The sequence below is a fragment of the Scyliorhinus torazame genome, chromosome 5, assembly GCF_047496885.1.
Source record: "Scyliorhinus torazame isolate Kashiwa2021f chromosome 5, sScyTor2.1, whole genome shotgun sequence".
Lineage (NCBI taxonomy): Eukaryota > Metazoa > Chordata > Chondrichthyes > Carcharhiniformes > Scyliorhinidae > Scyliorhinus > Scyliorhinus torazame.
The window spans coordinates 271,706,766-271,726,916 of NC_092711.1; the positions used below are offsets into that span (position 1 = coordinate 271,706,766).

General features: G+C 44.7%; 1 protein-coding gene across 5 annotated transcripts in view; it reads right to left on the bottom strand.

Annotated features, from left to right (window-relative positions):
- The window catches only part of LOC140421129 (synaptotagmin-like protein 2), a 169,658-nt gene that overhangs the window by 80,920 nt on the left and 68,587 nt on the right, over nt 1–20,151 (bottom strand). For all 5 annotated transcript variants that reach the window (XM_072505555.1, XM_072505553.1, XM_072505557.1 and 2 more), the window contains exons 3-5: nt 18,008–18,159; nt 2,930–3,023; nt 816–918 (exon numbers count right to left, since the gene is read on the bottom strand). In XM_072505555.1, coding sequence (XP_072361656.1) covers nt 816–918; nt 2,930–3,023; nt 18,008–18,159 — 349 coding nt within the window. The remainder of the gene's footprint in view (nt 1–815; nt 919–2,929; nt 3,024–18,007; nt 18,160–20,151) is intronic.

Below are 20,151 nucleotides of genomic sequence, written 5' to 3' on the forward strand. Positions count from 1 at the left end.
GGATAAGTAAATCTTATTTGCTAAGACAGGGTCCAGGAGTATGATTCTGTTGAGCTATTTAAAGATAAGAAGATCAACAGAACAAATGGAGATGGTAAAAAATGGTGAACGATAGGGAAGAGTATTTTCATTAGTTGGGAACACTGGATTTAAAATAAATGTTTTGGAGAAGGTTAGAAAGAACTCATCACTAGCAAGCTGTTTATGGTTTGTGCTGCAGAATACATATCTAAATTATAACAGAAGCCTTTTTTTTTTTAAATACCTCAAAAACTATTCATAAAAATGACTCAAGAGATGGCAGACAATGAAGTATTGGCATTATGAACGGCCATTTGATTTACCCATGAAAGTAACTGGTTAAAACATTATGTTCCCTGGGTGATGGGGGTGGGAGGGGAGGGTAATGACATGGGTACAATTTGTCTTTTAGTTTTGGCTAGGGAGAGTGGGTTAGGAAAAAAAAAAATCAGGCAGGGTTGTCTCTCCATAAGTATCCAGTGACCCTATCCAGTTGTGAATATTTGGTGATGTTTATCTACGACATGACCAAAACGCATGGAATGATTCGCCCTTCCTTTCACCCACATATCCTTAAAAACAGAAAGACAGCTGTTATGGCAAGGTAACAGAACGTTGCTAGGATCTATGGAATACGTCCATGTCCTGAGGGGAGGTTGAAAATTGGAAAACAAATTCAAAAAAGATCCCAAAAAAAAAGTAATAACCAGGAATGCATACGATTGCTTTCAAGGAGTCAACCATTTGCAGCTTTCACTTGTAAAACAGCTACACCACAATCTTGTCTTTTCTACCTGAGCGTCCTGTTGGAACACAGGCTTCACTTTCATTTTCCGCCTCGCTGGGATCTTTTCTTCCTCACCTGGAGCTTCTTCACTGGCTTCATCAGTTGAAACACTTTTAAAAAAAAAGAAAACACAATGTGAGATCACAAGTGCTGCTGAGCACATGAGGAGGTCACATCAAACCAAATTACTAGATTCACCTCCTGCACCATGAATTCATGAAGTTGTGGAAGAATAGCAAGAGGCCAAGCTCTGTAGTAAAGACAGCATTAGCTGCTTGACCCATCAACAATTCACATTACTTTGAATCTCACTGCTGTGGCCTGCTTACAACATAACTTTTCCCTGGTCTGATCTGAAAGGGCGCCCTTAGCCAGAGACACAAGCCTCCCCTATTTTTTATTTTGTAAAACGGCGGGCAGAATGATAACAAAACTTGATTAAATCCCCAACATTTCTCAGTATCATGGGAAACCCAGTAGTAACTGCTGCACAAGGTCAGCTTATTGACCATATTGAAGCCAAATATCTGCCAACTGCTGAAGAATAATTTAAGTTTATCTGCAGACACGTCATAAAAATAAATCTTGTGACAGCTGGACTTAATTGTTGATAAAAGCCTAGGTTAACAAGGGTGTGGAGCTGTACCAATATGTATCATGAACAGCCCTCAGCTCACTCCATTTATTTTGACAGGATTTGTCTATTTACCTGCAACGAGTTACTCAAGCAATGAATGCAAGGGTGTTTTGCAAATAGCAAACAATACATAGACTCCAAGAAAGATAAAGAGAAATGAACTGTTCATGGATTGTCTCGGAGGTGGAACGATATGGCTACACGTCAAGGTGATCAAGTTTTCATGTATCACTAACTATACAAGCCTCTACAGTGGCAACCTCACTGTGAAAGTATTTTAGAAAGCAGGAATAGTGAAAATAGGAATAGTTGAATGTAATTCTTAACATGGCAGTTACCTATGCAAGCAGACCATTGCATTTTGACGTAACTTATTCATAACGCACATTGTTCTCGTGAATACAATGCTGTTTTAATGTGCCACCCCAATCCTAGATTTGCTTGACGAATGTGAAATTTTGTTATAGCAAAGGCTTGCAGGACTTTTAATTAGTGTTTAATGACCACATTCTGCAATCACATCAATTTCCCTTAAATTATATATGTGATTGAGATGAAATTGTTGTTTGGAGATCAGAGTTCTTTGGTTTTCCATGTCAGATGAAAGCCTTTACTAGGTGTGCTTATTATTTGGTTCACATGCCACACAAACCACTTAATAATTAACAGGTAGGCACAAACTAATCGCCACGTAAGTCAAAGCAAAACCACCTTGTGTACCACATGCCAATAGGATACAAGTTCACACTTAATAGTTCCCCATATAACAATGTTCTAATCCTCTTAGATCAGTTGAAAGGGAACAACATTCTCCTTTGGCAAGGTGGGGGTGGGTAAAGAGAAAGAATTGTAAAGAAAGTCAACCCAGGCTGTTCACACTCTCAAAGAAAACAGTTTAAAAAGATGTTACAAGGTGGTTGGGGGAAAAGGAAAGAGAATCAGAAAACGGAGATAAAATAGTTTTAAACATAAATGAAGCTCCAGATGCCTATACTCTCTTCGTGTATCATAATTAACAGAAAGGCACAGTTCTAGCGACAACAGCCGCAAGGTATTTCACAAGTGTTAAAAGGTCAAGAATCTTCACTCACCACTGAGCAGAATCCTCGTCCTAGCCCACCATTTCCCACAGCAGGGGCCTGCAATCTGCAGATCTGGAGCCATATGTTTCATTAAGAATTCATATGTGGCACCTAACTTTAATCGATCAAACCCATTTAAATGGTTTGTTGCATCTTATTAAGCTTCTACTAACATTGATATTTTCTCACAAGTATATACAATTAACAACTATTCTTTCAAAAGTTTTTAAATGTTACTGAATTCTCGGTCCTGTTTTTATTATTATTGGGTATCCGAGTAACAGCATTGCAACTTTTTGACTAAAATTTGAAAAATGGCTCTTCGTGTTATGAAGGTTGCCGACATCTGCTCTACCAGCGTTTGGGAACATTTGCTGAAATGACATATTTGAAAGCTGTAACCTTGTATCTTCATATTTTGTAGTTTGAGACAATTTCGGGATGGGGAATGATGGAGACAAATGAGCTTGCTGCGATTCAGACTTCTCAGTGGGCTCTGTAAACAGAAACAAAATAAAGCTAGTAAGCATCCAAAAGAAAGTATGATTATTTGTTCAAAAATTCAATTAATTAAAGTCAGAAAATATTTTACACTTCCTCCATCTGCAATATTCTTTTTCCAAAAACTAGCTACACATCAGGGAGGAACAGGGTTGGGCTCAGATCCGATATCAAATCACCTGCTAACATGCAGTGTAAATTTCCAAACACATGAACCACATACAAATACTTTAGTAAATACCAGAGATGAGCCATTGTAAGTACTGCCAAAAAATTACATTTTCAACCAACCATATTTTATTAAATACTCAACTTCATCCATCTAGCAATTAAAACTGAAAGGCAACTAACTGGTCGCATTTTTCATTTTGATGAAATGTAATGTAAGCAGTTCACTAGTTTAGAATCTAAATCCAGTACAAATTACAAGATTAAACTTTTGCAGTGTTCACAAGGTACTGGTTTGCTAGTATGCCATAAGTCCCTTATATAAAGCACCCCATTGTGACTGAACCTGGCAGGGTTTTAGTACACTACTCCTTTCACCTTGAGGATGCAGATTCTTATCCAGCCCAGATAAAAGCCATCTCCCCCTGCTAGGTGAGTCATATAGAACATAGAACAGCACGATGTTGTGCCGACCATTTATCCTAATCTAAGATCAACGTAACCTACATCCCTTACACTTACACCTCACACACTCACACCGCCCCCCCCCCCCCCCCCCCCCCCCCGATGCACTGACCACAAAATATTCACTCTGCTCTATGTCCAATATGTAACCGGAGAAGGCCCTGTGCAAAACAGATCAAAATACCAGGACTCTGGCAGGAGCCACCTTTCATGCGACCTGCTCTCACCTGAAGTCGCACATAAACAACGATAATTTACAAATAATTTGACAGATGTTAGTATTAGGAACAGGAATAATTCCCACAACGGGCTTTATAACATTATTTTGATTCTGTATATGATTTCAGGATTTGCTAGGATTGTCCACTCAAGTGAAGTAACTCGGTCTCTGACCTTTTCACCGCCCGCTTTTTCTTCCCGCACAATCATGGCATTAAGTTTTCTGTCAACTCAAATGACTAATTTAAATTTCTCCTCTCTCCAAATAAACAATATCTTAAATGGCAGAATGCTGTACATGATCCCTGTACCACATGGATTATGGACTGCCCCTTGAATCTAGCATCTGTTTTAGTTTCCTTCTCTTCCCCACTTCGATCTGAAGTGTTAAAACAAGTGTGATTCATCCTCTGTAGAATTAAATCCTGTGGAGAAATCCATCCCAGGATTTTGATTCTTCCATTCAGTTTAGGAGAGGTCATCTGATTCCCACAGAAACACAAGCCAATCAAATTATAGGAAATTAGTTAATATTTACATTGGCATGGTTACAAATGCAAATCAACTTTCTAGTTGATGATCCGCAAGCTGAAAAAAAACTTTAAAACAGTATCCCTAATCTGTCTAGCCTACAGGTGTGTACCTAAGCAAAAATAAAGTGTCCTTGGCATGTTACACCTTAATCCAAAAGGTATGTTTTGCTGTAAAGGGTGAACTAAAGAGCTTTGTGTAGATGCATCCAGTGGATGCATTAGGCCCATGCTGTAACTGACTGAGGGTGCAGGATATCAAATAAATCTGCGTTGCTCAATTAAGGCCTTCTAGGTCAGAACGCCAAAACAAAGATGTAAAGCTCCTTTCTCAGAGTCCCAATATGACAGACATAAAAAGTCAGAAAAGCAATCGGCAACATCCTAGCGTGACATTCCAACTTGCTGTGACTTTTCATTGGGATATTGAGAGAGAAAGAAACCAGAAAGAGGGAAAAAGATAGAAAGGAAGTGAAGCAAAGCTAGTGAGCAAACAAGAGCAAGTGAGCGAGAGCGAGCGAGAATTAAAGCAAGAACTTGAGAGAGAGGTTGAGCGATCAAGCGCAAAGGTGAGCGAGAATAAGTGCACGCGAGCAAGAGAGAAAAGAAAGTATTATAAAATGAAAAGAGAGAGGGAAGGAAAGCCACATTATCTTGAATCCTGTTGAAATTGGTATGAATCAATATTCCGGAGGTGCCTTTACGAGTGTTAAAACTGGTAAGTCGTCCTGCAGTTGTATCGAACCTTGGTACGGCTGCACTTGGAATATTGTGCACAATTCTGGCCGCCACACTATCAGAAGGATGTGCAGGCTTTGGCGAGGGCGCAGAGGAGGTTTACCAGGATGTTTACCAGTCTGATCTGGAGGGTGTTAGCTATGCGGAGAGGCTGAATAGACTCGGACTGTTTTCATTAGAACGATGGAGATTGAGGGGTGACCTGATAGAGGTCTACAAGATTATGAGGGGCATGGATAGAGTGGATGGGCAAGCACTCTTTCCCACGGTTGAGGGGTTAGTCACCAGGGGGCATAGGTTTAAGGTCCGTGGGGCAAAGTTTAGAGGAAATGTGCGAGGCAGGTTTTTTTATACAGAGGGTGGCGAGTGCCTGGAACGCGTTGCCAGGGGAGGTTCTGGAAGCAGATACATTAACGGCATTTAGAAGGCATCTTGACAAATACATGGGTTATAGAGGGACATGGCACAAGGAAGTGCTGAGGGCTTTGGCCAAAGGTTGGTATCATGACCGGTACAGGCTTGGAGGGCTGAATGGCCTGTTCCTGTGCTGTATAGTTTTTTGTTCTACCCATGGTGCAATTGACATAATGCTGACAAATGCACATTTGTGCTAATTTCTGCCCCTCCCATTCAGATCTAAACTTAACTAAGAATGAAAATCAACATGAACAAAATTTAATTTCCTCACTCCTTTCTAAAATGAAGGACTCATGCAGTGGTGTGTTTGCCAATATTCCAGGATTTTCCTCAAACTACCAGGAATTAAAGATTGCGCTGTTGTAGTAACACAGGAGATAAGGGCCGGGATTCTCCTTTCCGGGGATTAAGTCCCCACACCAGCGGGAAAACCGGCGGCAACCACCCCAGCGTCAACAGCCCCCAAAAGTGCGGAATGTTCCACACTTTCAGGGGCTAGGTGGACACCGGAGGGACTGCGCGAGTTTGCGCATGCGCCAAAGGGCTGGCGTGATCTCGCGCATGTGCATGTTCTCTTCGCGCCGTCCATGGCGGAGCCCTACAGGGGCCGGCACGGAACGAAGGAGTGCCCCCACGGCACAGGCCCGCCTGCAGATCGGTGGCCCCCGATCGCGGGCCAGGCCGCGGTGGGGGCCCCCCCAGGGTCAGATCCCCCCCCCCCCCCCGAGGACTGCACCAGCCGACTTACCTGCCGCTGCCAAAGGCCCCCGACTGGCGTGGCGTGAACCCTGCCCCCCACCCGAAAAACGGCGCTGGAGAATATGGCAGCCGGCGACGGGGCGGCGGGGCTGGATTTGCGCCACCCCCCCGGAGATTCTCTGACCCGGCGGGGGTCGGAGAATCCCGCTGATGCAATGGGGCAGTGGTTCCCAAACTGTGGATTATTGCTCAAAATAGGGTCAGAGAAATAGCAAATAGAAGGGCTGATTGCAGTACGTGTGGGGCAGGATAGGACAACACAATACTCAGAAGCACTCCCCTTTCCCCCACCAAGGTGGCACTGCCAAGGTGCCAGTGTGGCACTGCCAAGGTGCCCAGGTAGCAGCGCCAGTTGGCAAGGGCACCTCCAAGGTGCCAGATTGGTGCACCGTGAGGTCCGGCAAGCAGAGCTCCCCATTGTAAAAAATGGGACCATGTGCTGCCTTGGCCGTACGTTCCCCATTCAGGCCCCTCATCCAACATGAGCCACGTTGAATAGCCACATGTTTGTCAGCACTGCGAGTGCCGGGAAACACGCGGCTAAACGCTCTCACTCGAGGACTTTGCTCGCTTTTGGGAAGATCGCGCCCGCAAACCGTTTCCTCACTGGCCAATACTGTTGTGCGCCAAATTGGCACCGTGGAGCCTTGCAGGGAACCTGGACTTTAGCTGTGGTGCACCCCAATCAATGACTCACATTATTGAAGATTGTTCCCTGACAAAATTCGCAAAGGGCTCAAAGAACTGCATTTAATCTATGCGGAAGCTATTGCCGGACCTAGCGATTGATTTTTTGTAAATCTAAGTATATCACATCTACAGATTCCCCTTTAGCCAACTTGTTTATTATTTCCTCAAGGATTCTAATAATTTAGTTAAACACAATTTCCCTTTTACAAAACCATGTTGACCCTACCTGATCCCATTATGATTTGCTAAATATCCTGCTATAGCCTCTTAATAATGGAGTCTAGAAATTTCCCTCTGACAGATGTTTCCTGCTTTCTGTCTCCCTCCTTTCTTGATTAGAGGTGCTAAATTTGCTGGGACCCTTGCGGGGTGGAAGTGGTGCTGATTACAGTATGCAAATTTGTGTGTGCAGGAGGTGGGGAAACAATACTCCAGCTGAATTCCTTGGTAGAAAATTAAAAGTTTACTTAATTTGTTCCACATTAAAATCAATGATGTCAAGACGGCCCTAAGGGAACCTTAGTGTGATGTTGCTGTGGATCAGTAATGCTGAATGCAAATGCAAAAGTCAATAGTGTTCGCTGCTTTATGGCCAAGGTCCATGAGCTGGAGCAGCTTCGCTGAAGTAATGGACTACGAATACATAAAATTATAACATATTTGGAAAAGTACTTTAAAACACAGATTTTCATATTGATATGATGTTCTATATGTCGATCTACAATGGGTAAAATTTAATAATATACTGAATGCCACTATGCTGCTTCATTACTGCTTTGGTAAATGATTACGTTAATTTTCACATGTTAAAATGGGATAATATTGGAAAAATGTGTTTGGGACGCACGGCAAGAGGGGCACTAAAAAGAAATTGTGCTTTTTCTCTCTCCCGATCCAACTCCCAGTCATAGCATTTTGATAGTGTAAGCAGAGAGTTAACTCAACCAGTACTTCCGAAAGAAAACCCGGGGTCTTCCTAATGCATCGACCAATGGCAGTAAATAATCATGGGATCTGAAGGCATTTTAAATTCTGTAGTAATGAGCATTGGGAAAATTCATAGAATTTACAGTGCAGAAGGAGGGCTTTCGGCCCATCGAGTCTGCACCGGCTCTTAGAAAGAGCACTCTACCCAAGGTCCACACCTCCACCCTATCCCCATAACCCAGTAACCCCACCCAACACTAAGGGCAATTTTGGACACAAAGGGCAATTTATCATGGCCAATCCACCTAACCTGCACATCTTTGGACTGTGGGAGGAAACCGGAGCACCCGGAGAAAACCCACGCACACACGGGGAGGATGTGCAGACTCCGCACAGACAGTGACCCAAGCCGGAATCGAACCTGGGACCTTGGAGCTGTGAAGCAATTGTGCTATCCATATGCTACCGTGCTGCCCTTGGTGGGTATATTCCCTATCCTCTCAGCTTGGGACAAGTGTCCAATTATTAAAAGTTGCAATTGCCCAAGGTCACAACTCAGATGAAACAATGCTGTCGTCTTGCCTGTTTGCAAAATGCCGTCCAACTGGTTTGGCCTGTCATGTTGCCATGCACCTTCTAACAGAGGGGGGTTGTGCACATGGGACAAAAAGGGATCGATAATTAAATGATGCACTCCTCCTATGGAACCAATACGTCCTGTTCTCAATCATAAAATCCCTACAGTGCAGAAGGAGGCCACTCGGCCCATCGAGTCCTAAGGGGCAATTTAGCATGGCCAATCACGTAACCTGCACACCTTTGGACTGTGGGAGGAAACCGGAGCACCCGGAGGAAACCCACACAGACAGGGGGAGAATGTGCAAACTCCACACAGTCAGCAAAGGTCGGAATCAAACCCAGGTCCCTGGAGCTGATGGCAGCAGTGCTAACCATTGTGTCACCATGCCACCCCCTGTTGATTTTTTTTTTTTTACATCCGCTGCAACCAGTATTTTAAAAGATTTTTGCCCTACCCTCCCTCCTAACAACTATGCACATTACAACCTTGGCAACCGAAGATGCGACTCCTCCAAGGATTGCCTATTTCTAGATGATAAAAAAATAGTGAAGGTATTTAATGAATATTTTGCACTGGTGTTGATTAAAGATGAGCATATCCTTAAGTGGCTGAGAGCAAGAGGAGATATATTATGATTGAGAAAAGAAAACTTTTAGATACTAAGTAAGTTAAGGGATGATGAAGTATAGATTATAGGAGCTTGAGAGAGATAAGAAAACTGAGTTCTTAGAAATTATGGACTGAATTTTATGTGCCCCTGGATGGCAGGAACAGAAGCGCAGGGCGGGGGTCGGTAAAATACGAGGGGGCTGTGTCGAGATAAACTCCATGAAGCTGGTGGTCACCCCATGCAGCCGGGGGGCTGATTAGTTGTGGGCAAAATGAAAACAGTGTCTTAAGATAGCCCTGAATTATACAAATTGGCTGTCGGCCTCCATGCAGCAGCCGCTTGTTTCAGTTTGCAATCCACCACTGGGGAAATAGTCTGGCTGTGGGCAGAAATTGGGAACATTTGAATTATACGGAGGATTAGAACATGCCAGCCCCTGCAGTGAAACCACCTTGGTGAGGACTGCAGAGTGCAGGCTTGTCACCTGAACCACCCCGAACCCTTAAAAGGCATTCCAGAAAATCAGAAACCCCGGGAATGGGCTTGGGAATCCTGGATTTGGAACCGGCTGCCATTTCTAAGGGTTCCAGGGTCATCCTGACTAAAATTCCAACCCTGATCATCTGACAGTTACCTCATTGCTGTTTGTTGGAACTTGCTGTGAGCATAATGGCTATATTATTTAAAAACTCATTAATTATGCATAGGTGACTTTCCCTCCAAGTCACCTGGTGGGCTGGCAACTGGAAAGTTCGAAGGTATCGGCACCATGTTTATGTATCAGTCCAGCACACTCGTATCACTGTCTCCAGCCCACCTGCCTTCACCAGACCGTGCAGGATGTGAAGGGTGAAAAGGTTTGCAGCCTCAAGAAGAAATCTATTCCTCGATTTAACAATGTTCCCGTCAAGCCCGTCACCCGCGAGGCGCATGAGCCCCACATGAGCCTCTACCCACCGCACCAGAAGTCTTGTTGCATTCCCTTCCAATAAAAAATGTGGTTATTCCTTTTTTTAAAAAATTATTTTTATTCAAATCTTTGTGAAAAAACATAATTTTTGCATAACTGTACGCAACAATTAACAGAACAAAGAGAAAAGAAAATTTTAACCATATGTACAAAGAAAGGAATACAACGTAACGATTAAGCCCCCCCCCCCCCCCCCCCCACCCCGGCTGCTGCTGCTGACCTTTACTGCTCTCCTAGAAAGTCGAGGAACGGCTGCCACCTCCGAGAGAGCCCTGCCATGGACCCTCTCAAGGCAAACTTTATTTTCTCGAGACTGAGAAACCCAGCCATGTCACTAACCCAGGTCTCTACACTCGGGGGCTTCGAGTCCCTCCACATTAAAAGAATCTGTCTCTGGGCTACCAGGGAGGCAAAGGCCAAAGCCTCGGCCTCTTCCACTTCCTGAACTCCCGGATTATCTGACACACCAAAGATCGCTGTCTCTGGACTCGGCACCACCCGCGTGCCTAAGATCTTGGACATTGCCTTAGCGAATCCCTGCCAGAACCCCTTAAGAGCCGGAACATATGGACATGATCTGCAGGGCTTCCCGCACACCTCGCACATTTATCCTCAACCCCAAAGAGCTTGCTCATCCTGGTTGCCGTCATGTGTGCCCGGTGGACCACCTTAAACTGGATTAAGCTAAGCCTGTGATTATTCCTTTGACCCCCTTGTTTGGGAGTTGGTGCAGCCTTGCCGGGGCACAGCTTCCCCCCCCCCCCCCCCCCCCCATCAGTCTTCCTTCTGCCTTCCATTGTACGTCTTCTTTATCCACATTCTTGTCTCTGCCTGTCCTTGCCCTTCCCCACTCCTGGCACAGTCCTCCTTCCACATAGCCCCCCTTGTCTTCATTAGTCCCCCCACCCGCTCCCATGCTCAAGTCGTGCAGTACAGTTCTGTCCAGATAGACACCAGGGGGATGGAGATCCCTGTACCCTGCAACCCCAGGCTCACTCCTGATCTGAGACGGTGACACAGGAGAGGGTCCATGGGTTCAGTAGCATGGCGCTGTCCATGACAACCAGCTCAGCATGGAGGTAGTAAGCAGGAACTGCAGCTCCAAAGCAGAAAGGCTTTTATTGCACTCACCTCAAAGTCACTTGTGAACTGAGGGCTGTCTTGTGCATGCCACTCTTTGGCAATCAGTTTTTAGACCAATGTAATTTTGCACTGGAAGGCCTGACGGGATGCTGGCGTGCAGTTGGTTTGATGAACATAATTGAGATGCAAATGAATTCAAATTGCATCCACACCACCTGCCAGCGGAATGACCGATGCGCCAAGAAAACCTGCCATTTGGAGAAATTGCAGTGTAATTTTATGCCAATGAGTTTCCGCCTTTGTGGTTCCAATGGATTCTCCGCTCATGCCCACCATCGAACCATGTTCTGGGCAGGATGAGAGAATTCCGCACAGTGTCCTGGGGTTAAGGGCAATTTTGGGAGTACTTGGAAATGAGTAGTGGCGCTCCATTCTGGGCCAAGTCTGCGCATGATGAACTCCAGGTGGCGGCCATGATGTGAGTGGTTGCACACAGGGCAGCTCCTGCTTGAAGGTGTAGAAAAGAGCTCTTTTTACCCGAAACTGGGTGCAATCTCACGGAGAAGTGTAACTAAAGGTCGGAGGGGAAGTTCCCCCCGGGAGTGGTATGTCTGCTGGTTACCAAACCCGGCAGAAGGTGAAAGACCTGGCCAAGGAGATGAAAGTGACCTGTGGCGCAGCAGCCGGTGGAAGGACGACGGAGGGGGAACCACGGAGGGGGAAGGGCAAGTTGCAAAGCCCCAGATGGAACAGTTTAAGGCCTCCATCAAGGAAGCAAGCTCCGCCATTTTTGCCAGCAGAGGAAGGAGATGCAGGGGGATCGCTCAAAGGCCATCGAAGGGGCTGTGGCACCCCTGAAGGGATCGATGGGAGAGGGTGGAGGGTGGAGAAATACTTGGGAGGCACAGGGGTCGCAGATCCGAGTGATTGAGAGGCTGATGTCGGACCACAGCGGTGGTGGCATTGGAGGCAGAGGTGAGGCTCTTAGGAGACGTTTGTAAAACATTGAGAGCAAAGGTGTATGAGGCAGAATCTATGGATAGTGGACCTGCCTGAATGAGTGGAAGGTGCGAGTGCCACGAGGTGCAATTCGAGGCTGGTGACGGAGGGGGTGCTAGATAAAGCCTCTGAGGTGCACAGAGCGCACAGGTCTCGGAGGCAGAAGCCTAGAGCGGGAAAGTGCCCACATATCGCAGGCAAGAACGAGTGGTTCTTTGAGGGGCTGGCAGATGAGTGTGAGAATTGTGGGCGGGGACCAGCGAATCATGCACATATGTTTTGGGGCTGTGAAAAGTTGCAGAGATTCTGGGCAGCAGTGTTCGTGGTGCTAGCAAGGATAGTGGGGGAGGCGGCTGAGCCGGACACTTTGGTGGCAATATTTGGGATATCAGAGAAGCCGGAGCTGATGGAATGGAGGACGGCCGATATTTAGGCCTTGGCCTCTCTGATTGGCTGGCGATGAATTTTATTGGAGTGGCGGCCAACAACGCACCATGGGTAGCGGCCTGGTTGGATGACTTGTATGACTTTCTTCGGCTGTAAAAGATCAAATAAGTGTTAAGGAGTTCAGTGGAGGGTTTCGGAGGCAAGGTGGAGGATGTTTGTACTAGCAATCTTTATTACGTGACCATGTTTGAGGAGTTGTTCATTGTGGGGGGTGAAAAACGGAAAATTTGTACAACCCCCGCGCACAAGCCCCATGCAGGACAACAAGCATTCCATGCGAAGCAACCCTCCTCCAATCAACAAATCTCTAACCTTCCATACTCCACCCCTATCCACCACTAACTTTCACTCTAGGATTATCATAGATTATCATAGAATTTACAGTGCAGAAGGAGGCCATTCGGCCCATTGAGTCTGCACCGGCTGTTGGAAAGAGCACCCTACCCAAGGTCAACACCTCCACCGTATCCCCATAACCCAGTAACCCCACCCAACACTAAGGACAATTTTGTACACTAAGGGCAATTTATCATGGCCAATCCACCTAACCTGCACATCTTTGGACTGTGGGAGGAAACCGGAGCACCCGGAGGAAACCCACGAGCACACGGGGAGGATGTGCAGACTCCGCACAGACGGTGACCCAAACTGGTCTGGTTACGCCAATGCCCAAATGCCATCGTGACCCAATGGTTACACAACACCAGTGGCATTAAAATGGGGTCACATAGGGAAACGCTTTGGAAAGCACTGTTTGAACCCATATTCCCACTTCACCAACTTGGTCTTCATAGCCTTTCAGTGGCTTTTAAGTTGAAGATACCAGTTTCAGGCCAAGGTTTCTCACCCCAAAGTGTGTTGTGCATTCAGATAATGAATCTTTAATTCTGTTTTCTAACCAGTTCTCGTACCGGCCTCCCTGAAATGGTGCCAGAATGTGGCGACTAGGGGCTTTTCACAGTACCTTCATTGAAGCCTACTTGTGACATAAGCGATTATTATCATTATTAGTTTTCCCTCCACTGACCTTATTTGCTGGTGCATTCACATGTTTGTACACGGTCTCTTCTTTTCTGACACCGGTTACCATCACTTGCAATGCTAACAATGACCTTGTCCTTTTGCTTAACTTTCCAAATCTGACCTCGGCGTAAACACCCCTGCACCACCTCCCACCCTCCACCCCCTAACTCCAACTACAGCCTCCCTACAGCCCTAGTCATTTGATTCACCAGGTCACTTGTCCCAGTACTGTGCAGACGAAGGCCGTTCCAAAAGTGCAGTTCCCTCCTTCTCCAGTACTGGTGCCTGTGCCTCATGAACTGAAGCCCATTTCTCTAACACCAATCCTTGAGCTACTCTTAGAAAACTATTTAGAAAACTGATGGAGCTGCGGATTGACAAGTCTCTGGATCCTGATAGACTTCATACTCGAGTCTTAAAAGAGGTGACTAGTGAGGAAGTACAGAACTTGTGTTAATTTTCCAAAATTCAGTAGATTCTGGAAAGGTTCCATCAGACTGAAAAGTAGCAATTATAGCCCCTCTAGTTAAGAGGGAAGGGGGTGGCAGTAAACAGGAGGTTATAGCTGGGTACTTAAAAAAACACGGTAATCGGGAAGAGTCAACATGGGTTTGTGAAAGGGAAATCATGGTTAATCAGCTTATTGGAGTTCTTTAAAGGATAAAGGGGCGTGTTTTTCCCACATCTACAGACATACTGTACTTGGATTTTTAAACAGCATTTGATAAGGTGCCACATCAAAGGTTGCAGTAAATAAAAGTTCATGGTGAAGGCGGTATCATATTGGCATGGATAGATTAGCTGACAGGCAGAAAACCGAGTATGCATAAATGGGTCTGTTTCTGTTTGGTAAGGATGCAATGGGTGGAGTTCCATAGGGGTCTGTGTTGGGGCCTCAACTTTTTCCAATTTATATCAATGACTTAGATCACTTATGAGGGGAGTGAAGGCATGGTAGCTAAATTGTCAGATGAAACAACGAGAGGTAAGAAGGTATGGTGTCAAGAGGACATAAGGAGGTTGCAGCTGGATATAGATAAGTGGAGTGGCCAAAAATCTGGCAGATGGAGCATAGTGTGGAAAAATATGAAGCTGTTCGCTTTGGTAGGAAGAATGAAAAAGCAGAGAATTACTCAAACAAAAATGATTGCAGAATTCCAAAGGGCAGGGGAATCAGATAGTCCAGTGAATGAGTCACAAAACGTTAGTATGCAGGTACAGCAAGTAGTTAAACTTATTGGAATGTTATCCTTTATTCCAAGAGGAACTAGTACAGATGTTAGTCTTCAGTTAAACAGGACACTGGTAAGACCACACCTCAAATATGGTGTGCAGTATGGTCTCCTTATTTAAAGACGGATGTAAATGCATCAGAGGCGATTCAGAGAAGTTTCCTAGAATGATATCTGGAATGAGCAGGTTGGCTTATGAGAAAAGGTTGGACAGAATGGGTTTGATTCCACTGGTGTTTAGAAGAGGTGGGGAGAAGGGGTAGACTTAAGAGTCATAGAATCATACAGCACAGAAAAAGCCCTTCAGTCCATTCGTCTGCACCGGTCAAAATCAACCACCTACCCATTCTAATCCCATTTTCCAACACTTGGACCTGGATGCCCTGGGATCCCAAGTGCACAGCTAAATACTTCTTAACTGTTATGTGGGTCTCTGCCTCCACCACCCTTTCAGGCAGTGAATTCCAAACCCCCACCATCCTCTTGGTAAAAAGGTCCTGAACCATCTTAATTAACCAGGTGTTAAACTGGGTGTTTCCCGGTGCTCGTAGCGATGAGAAAGACACTGCTATCCAACAGGACGCTGTTTTGTTTCGGGGCTGCAGTGGGGAATGCCCCACCGAGGCCGCACTCAGTCCCATTTCCTGCACCGAGGAGCTCCGTCCATCAGTGCATTAAGAGATCGGGGCGACATTTTAAAATGGTGCCCCGATCTCTAGAACACTCCCACCATGCAACCCCCAGACCGCCCCAATGCCCCAGCCCCCTTATAAGGGGGCCATTGAACCCCCCCACACCACCTAATAAGGGCACCCCCAGGCCCCGATTCCCAGCACAGGCAATATGCCATCTGGGCACCTTGGCACTGCAAGCCTGGCACCCTGGCAGTGCCCCTGGAAGTGTCACCTGGGCACCCCGAGTTGGACACGGTGTTATGGGCCAGGGTTTAAAAACCTCCAAAGTGTATTATGGAGTTCATCTGACCTATAACATTTTGTTGAACTTGGCTAGGATGAGCACAAGAGCCTTCACTAGAGGGTTGTATTCAAAAGTCTTCCCAGACCTTTAATCAAACAAGCTTTATTCTAAGAACTTAGTTAACATATATATAAAGACACCGCAAGAATTTTTTATCAAAAACATAAAGATACCCCACATCTACAGTAATCTATGTATAACACTTAATTAATTCCCCCTTTTACTGTTCCTATTCAAAAACAAAATCCCATAAACTAAAAACTCCTTTTTTAAGGGCGTGGTCCTGCTCTCTGCATTCTCACTTGAATAAGACTGGCATTTCCTGAGATTCTGACTCCGTCTCACCAGCAGGTTTAAACCCTTCCAGAAAGCACATTATGTCTAAAGCCACCAAGATGATTTTTACTGGACCAGATATTTAAAATGAAAATAGAGAGAGAGAGAGAGGCAGGCCAAAACATTTCTGATCTCTGTCTGAGTCCACAGCAGTCAAATGTGAAAGTGAAACCAAAAACAGCTCACAGAGCCACAGCCCAGCTCCACCCACACAATGACATCACTGAAGCCATGTGATAAAACAAAAACCTTTCTTAAAGCGACACTCCCATGACAACGGCACAGTCATTAGATTGGGCCCACTGTTTTTAAAATTAGGGCCCCCCCCCCCTTTTATAACAGAGATGAAGAGAATTTTTTTTCTCCAGCGGGTTGTGCGACTTTAGAAGGCAGTATATGCAGGGTCATTGAATGTCTTTAAGGCAGAGGCTGATTGATTCGCTTGCCTAAAAAGAATCTACGGTTAGCTGAGGTAGATGGGAATCCTAGAACTAACAGTGCAGAAGGAGGCCATTCAGCCCATCAAATCTGCCCCGGCACTTGGAAAGAGCACTCTACCCAAGCACACACCTCCACCCTATCCCCATAACCCAGTAATCTCACCTACCCTTTTTTGGACACTAAGGGTAATTTAGCATGGCCAGTCCACCTAACCTGCACATCTTAGGAGTGTGGGAGGAAACCGGAGCACCCAGAGGAAACCCACGCAGACACAGGGAGAACGTGCAGACTCAGCACAGACAGTGGCCCAAGCCAGGAATTGAACTTGCAACCCTGGAGCTGTGAAGCAACTGTGCTAATTGCTGTGCTACCATGCTGCCGTGCTGAATGTGGAGCTCAAATCATAAACAGTCAGCCATGATCTTATTGAATGGCAGATCAGGCCGAAGGGACTGAATGGCCTAATTCTGCTTCTAGTTTGTATGTTCTTTCCAGTGATCGAAATGCTAGGAATGGAGGGGCCATTAAAACAAAAGCAAAAGCAACATATTTAGAAGAAGAGGGCAGCAGAAATTTATTATATGAAGAATTATGAGGCCGTGCTATTCACTTAATAGTTGAGGCACAGACTCTCAACCACTGATATTAGAATGGATAGATGGATGGAGGAAAAGTGGGGTTGGATAGAATCGGTGAATAATATTATTTAGAACATGGAAAATAATTGCTAATTGGGCCAGGTGGCCTACTTCCATATTGTAACTTTCATCTGCTCCACGGATGCAGATTTGCAATGAATCTACAAGAAAGGTCAATAATTTTGAAACCCGAAGGTGATCTGAATTCACAAAAGAGTTAAAATAACCTTGTTCATCAGGCTCATATGTTTTAATGAGATGTCGTTAGAATGGAATGATAAACAAGTCTCCCCTCCCAGATGGGCTTAAAGATCCCACGGTACTAACCGAGAAGCATGATATCCTAGCCAACATCTAGCCTTCAAACTAAGCTGTCTGGGTATTAACCTCATTGCTATTAGTGGGATCTTGTTGAATGCAAATTGGTCAGCAAATTTCCTACATTAGAACAGTGACTACCATTCAACCATACTTAATTGGCTATAATGTACTTTTGATATTTTTAATATCACAAAAGGCACTATATGCTCTTACATTTGTATTTTGTGCACAGATATCATTTTAGTTTTATGTTTGAAAATAAATTTTAGAAAAGGCAAGTTTCATAACACTTGTCGAAAATATATAAATTACATTAAATTGCATTATTGGTGACTTAACGATCTATGTATTGTACAAAGTTAAAATGTCAAGGGGATTTAATTGATGAAAGGTCTTGCAATAATTTACCGTTTGTTATGGGTTTTTTCCTCCTTATTGAGGTCTTGATCAGGTCTACTCCAGGTAATGAATTCCGGTAACGCTTTGCTTTAACTTCATCAAACCATCGTCCAGTAACTAACTTCCTTCTCTTTTCATCTTGAATAGATTTCTCTGCTGTCCTGAAGCAAGAGCAGAGAGGGTTTTCAAACAGTTTCAAATAGTATTCAGTTTACCCACATCAAAGGCTACATTCCAGTGTCATGGACAGCTTCCTGCTTGATGAGGAGATTGTAAGAAGGCTGGCGTGGAGGAGGAAGGGGCAGGTTTTTTGCAGTTTTGAAAGTGCATTGCTGTAATTAGTGCACAAATTAATGACAAACTAAAATTCAACGGTGAACCTTGGCTATCTTGATCTGAACTTGGAAGATTTCTTTGTAATGATACACATACACACAGTTGATTTAGAGTATGTTTCAAGGCCCCACGCTGAGGATTATCATGAATAGTTCTGCAAGGGTGATCTCGGATCTGTTCATGCACAAGGAACATCTTATTAAAATTTTACTGGCGGTTGAAACTAACCTTAACCTTTTAAAGACCACTGTTTTATTGCATGCATTAATTGGATTGGATTGGATTTGTTTATTGTCACGTGTACCGAGGTACAGTGAAAAGTATTTTTCTCCGAGCAGCTCAACAGATCATTAAGTACATGGGATGAAAAGAAGATACATAACAGGGCAACACAAGGTATACAATGTAACTACATAAGCACCGGCATCGGATGAAGCATACAGGGTGTAGTGTTAATGAGGTCAGTCCATAAGAGGGTCATTTAGGAGTCTGGTAACAGCGGGGAAGAAGCTGTTTTTTCAGTCTGTTCATGCGTGTTCTCAGACTTCTGTATCTCCTGCCCGATGGAAGAAGTTGGAAGAGTGAGTAAGCTGGGTGGGAGGGGTCTTTGATTATGCTGCCCGCTTTCCCCAGGCAGCGGGAGGTGTAAATGGAGTCAATGGCTGGGAGGCAGGTTTGTGTGATGTACTGGGCTGTGTTCATGACTCTCTGAAGTTTCTTGCGGTCCTGGGCCAAGCAGTTGCCATACCAGACTGTGATGCAGCCAGATAGGATGTGCACCTGTAAAAATTGGTAAGGGTTAATGTGGACATGCCGAATTTCCTTAGTTTCCTGAGGAAGTATAGACGCTGTTGTACTTTCTTGGTGGTAACGTTGACGTGGGAAACAATAAATTGGATAATGTTCCCATCAGTGTGTTATTAATGCAGGATATTATTATGCTGCAATGCTGACAATGTCTTTCAAGAGACAGATTAGCTTAATTGCTGTATATATATACTCAAAGTTTAACAATTGTTTGATCAGCAAAGTTTCTGCAAATGATGTGCGAGTCAGTTTCAAGCTCAGAATCGCCAGTATTTTAAGATTGCTTTCCATCTCTTGAGTGTGACATTTACAATCACCTTAATAGCGAATAAGGAATCTAGCAATATGCTGTTTCACTGTGTGTATTGTGCACAGTTCACAAATTTTCATACTTCCTATCTGTCCCTTGAAACAATGTGTGGTATATTTGCAGCCAAATCTGGGGTGTGCCGCAAACCACTTACCAAGTAATAATGGCACATTAAATGTTTTAAAGGACATGATTACTGAGTCATAGCTGGGAAAACAGAGATAACAGTTTTCTGGGACTAGCGAAGGGGTGACTGAGAAAAGAGTCACATCTTTACTATTTAAACTAAAATCATTTGCATTGCTCAATGGTGTAAAACAATAAGTATGGACATTTGAAATCCCAGGTTGTTAAAAGTAATAAAACGAATAGTTTTGCAGAACTATTGCCTCAGTCATCCTTTGTTTATACTTTAAAAGAACAAAAATAAAAGGTCGCCAGGTATAAAATGTTGCGGGTTTCTCAAATCACCGACATCAAGGATTTCCAACAAAGGTAGTTTATTCCGAAGCTCAACAGCTAGACAATACGTGTGCTCTGCCCGAAATCCCAGGGATAACTCCCGCGTTCCTGCCACATTATGTGGTCGGGTCACCACATTCTCACGTGACCGCTCGGCCTATCTTCCCTGTTTAGTTGGGCCATCCAGTGGCATAAGATGTAACAGTGTGCGCAATAGGAAACTATGTACACACCATGT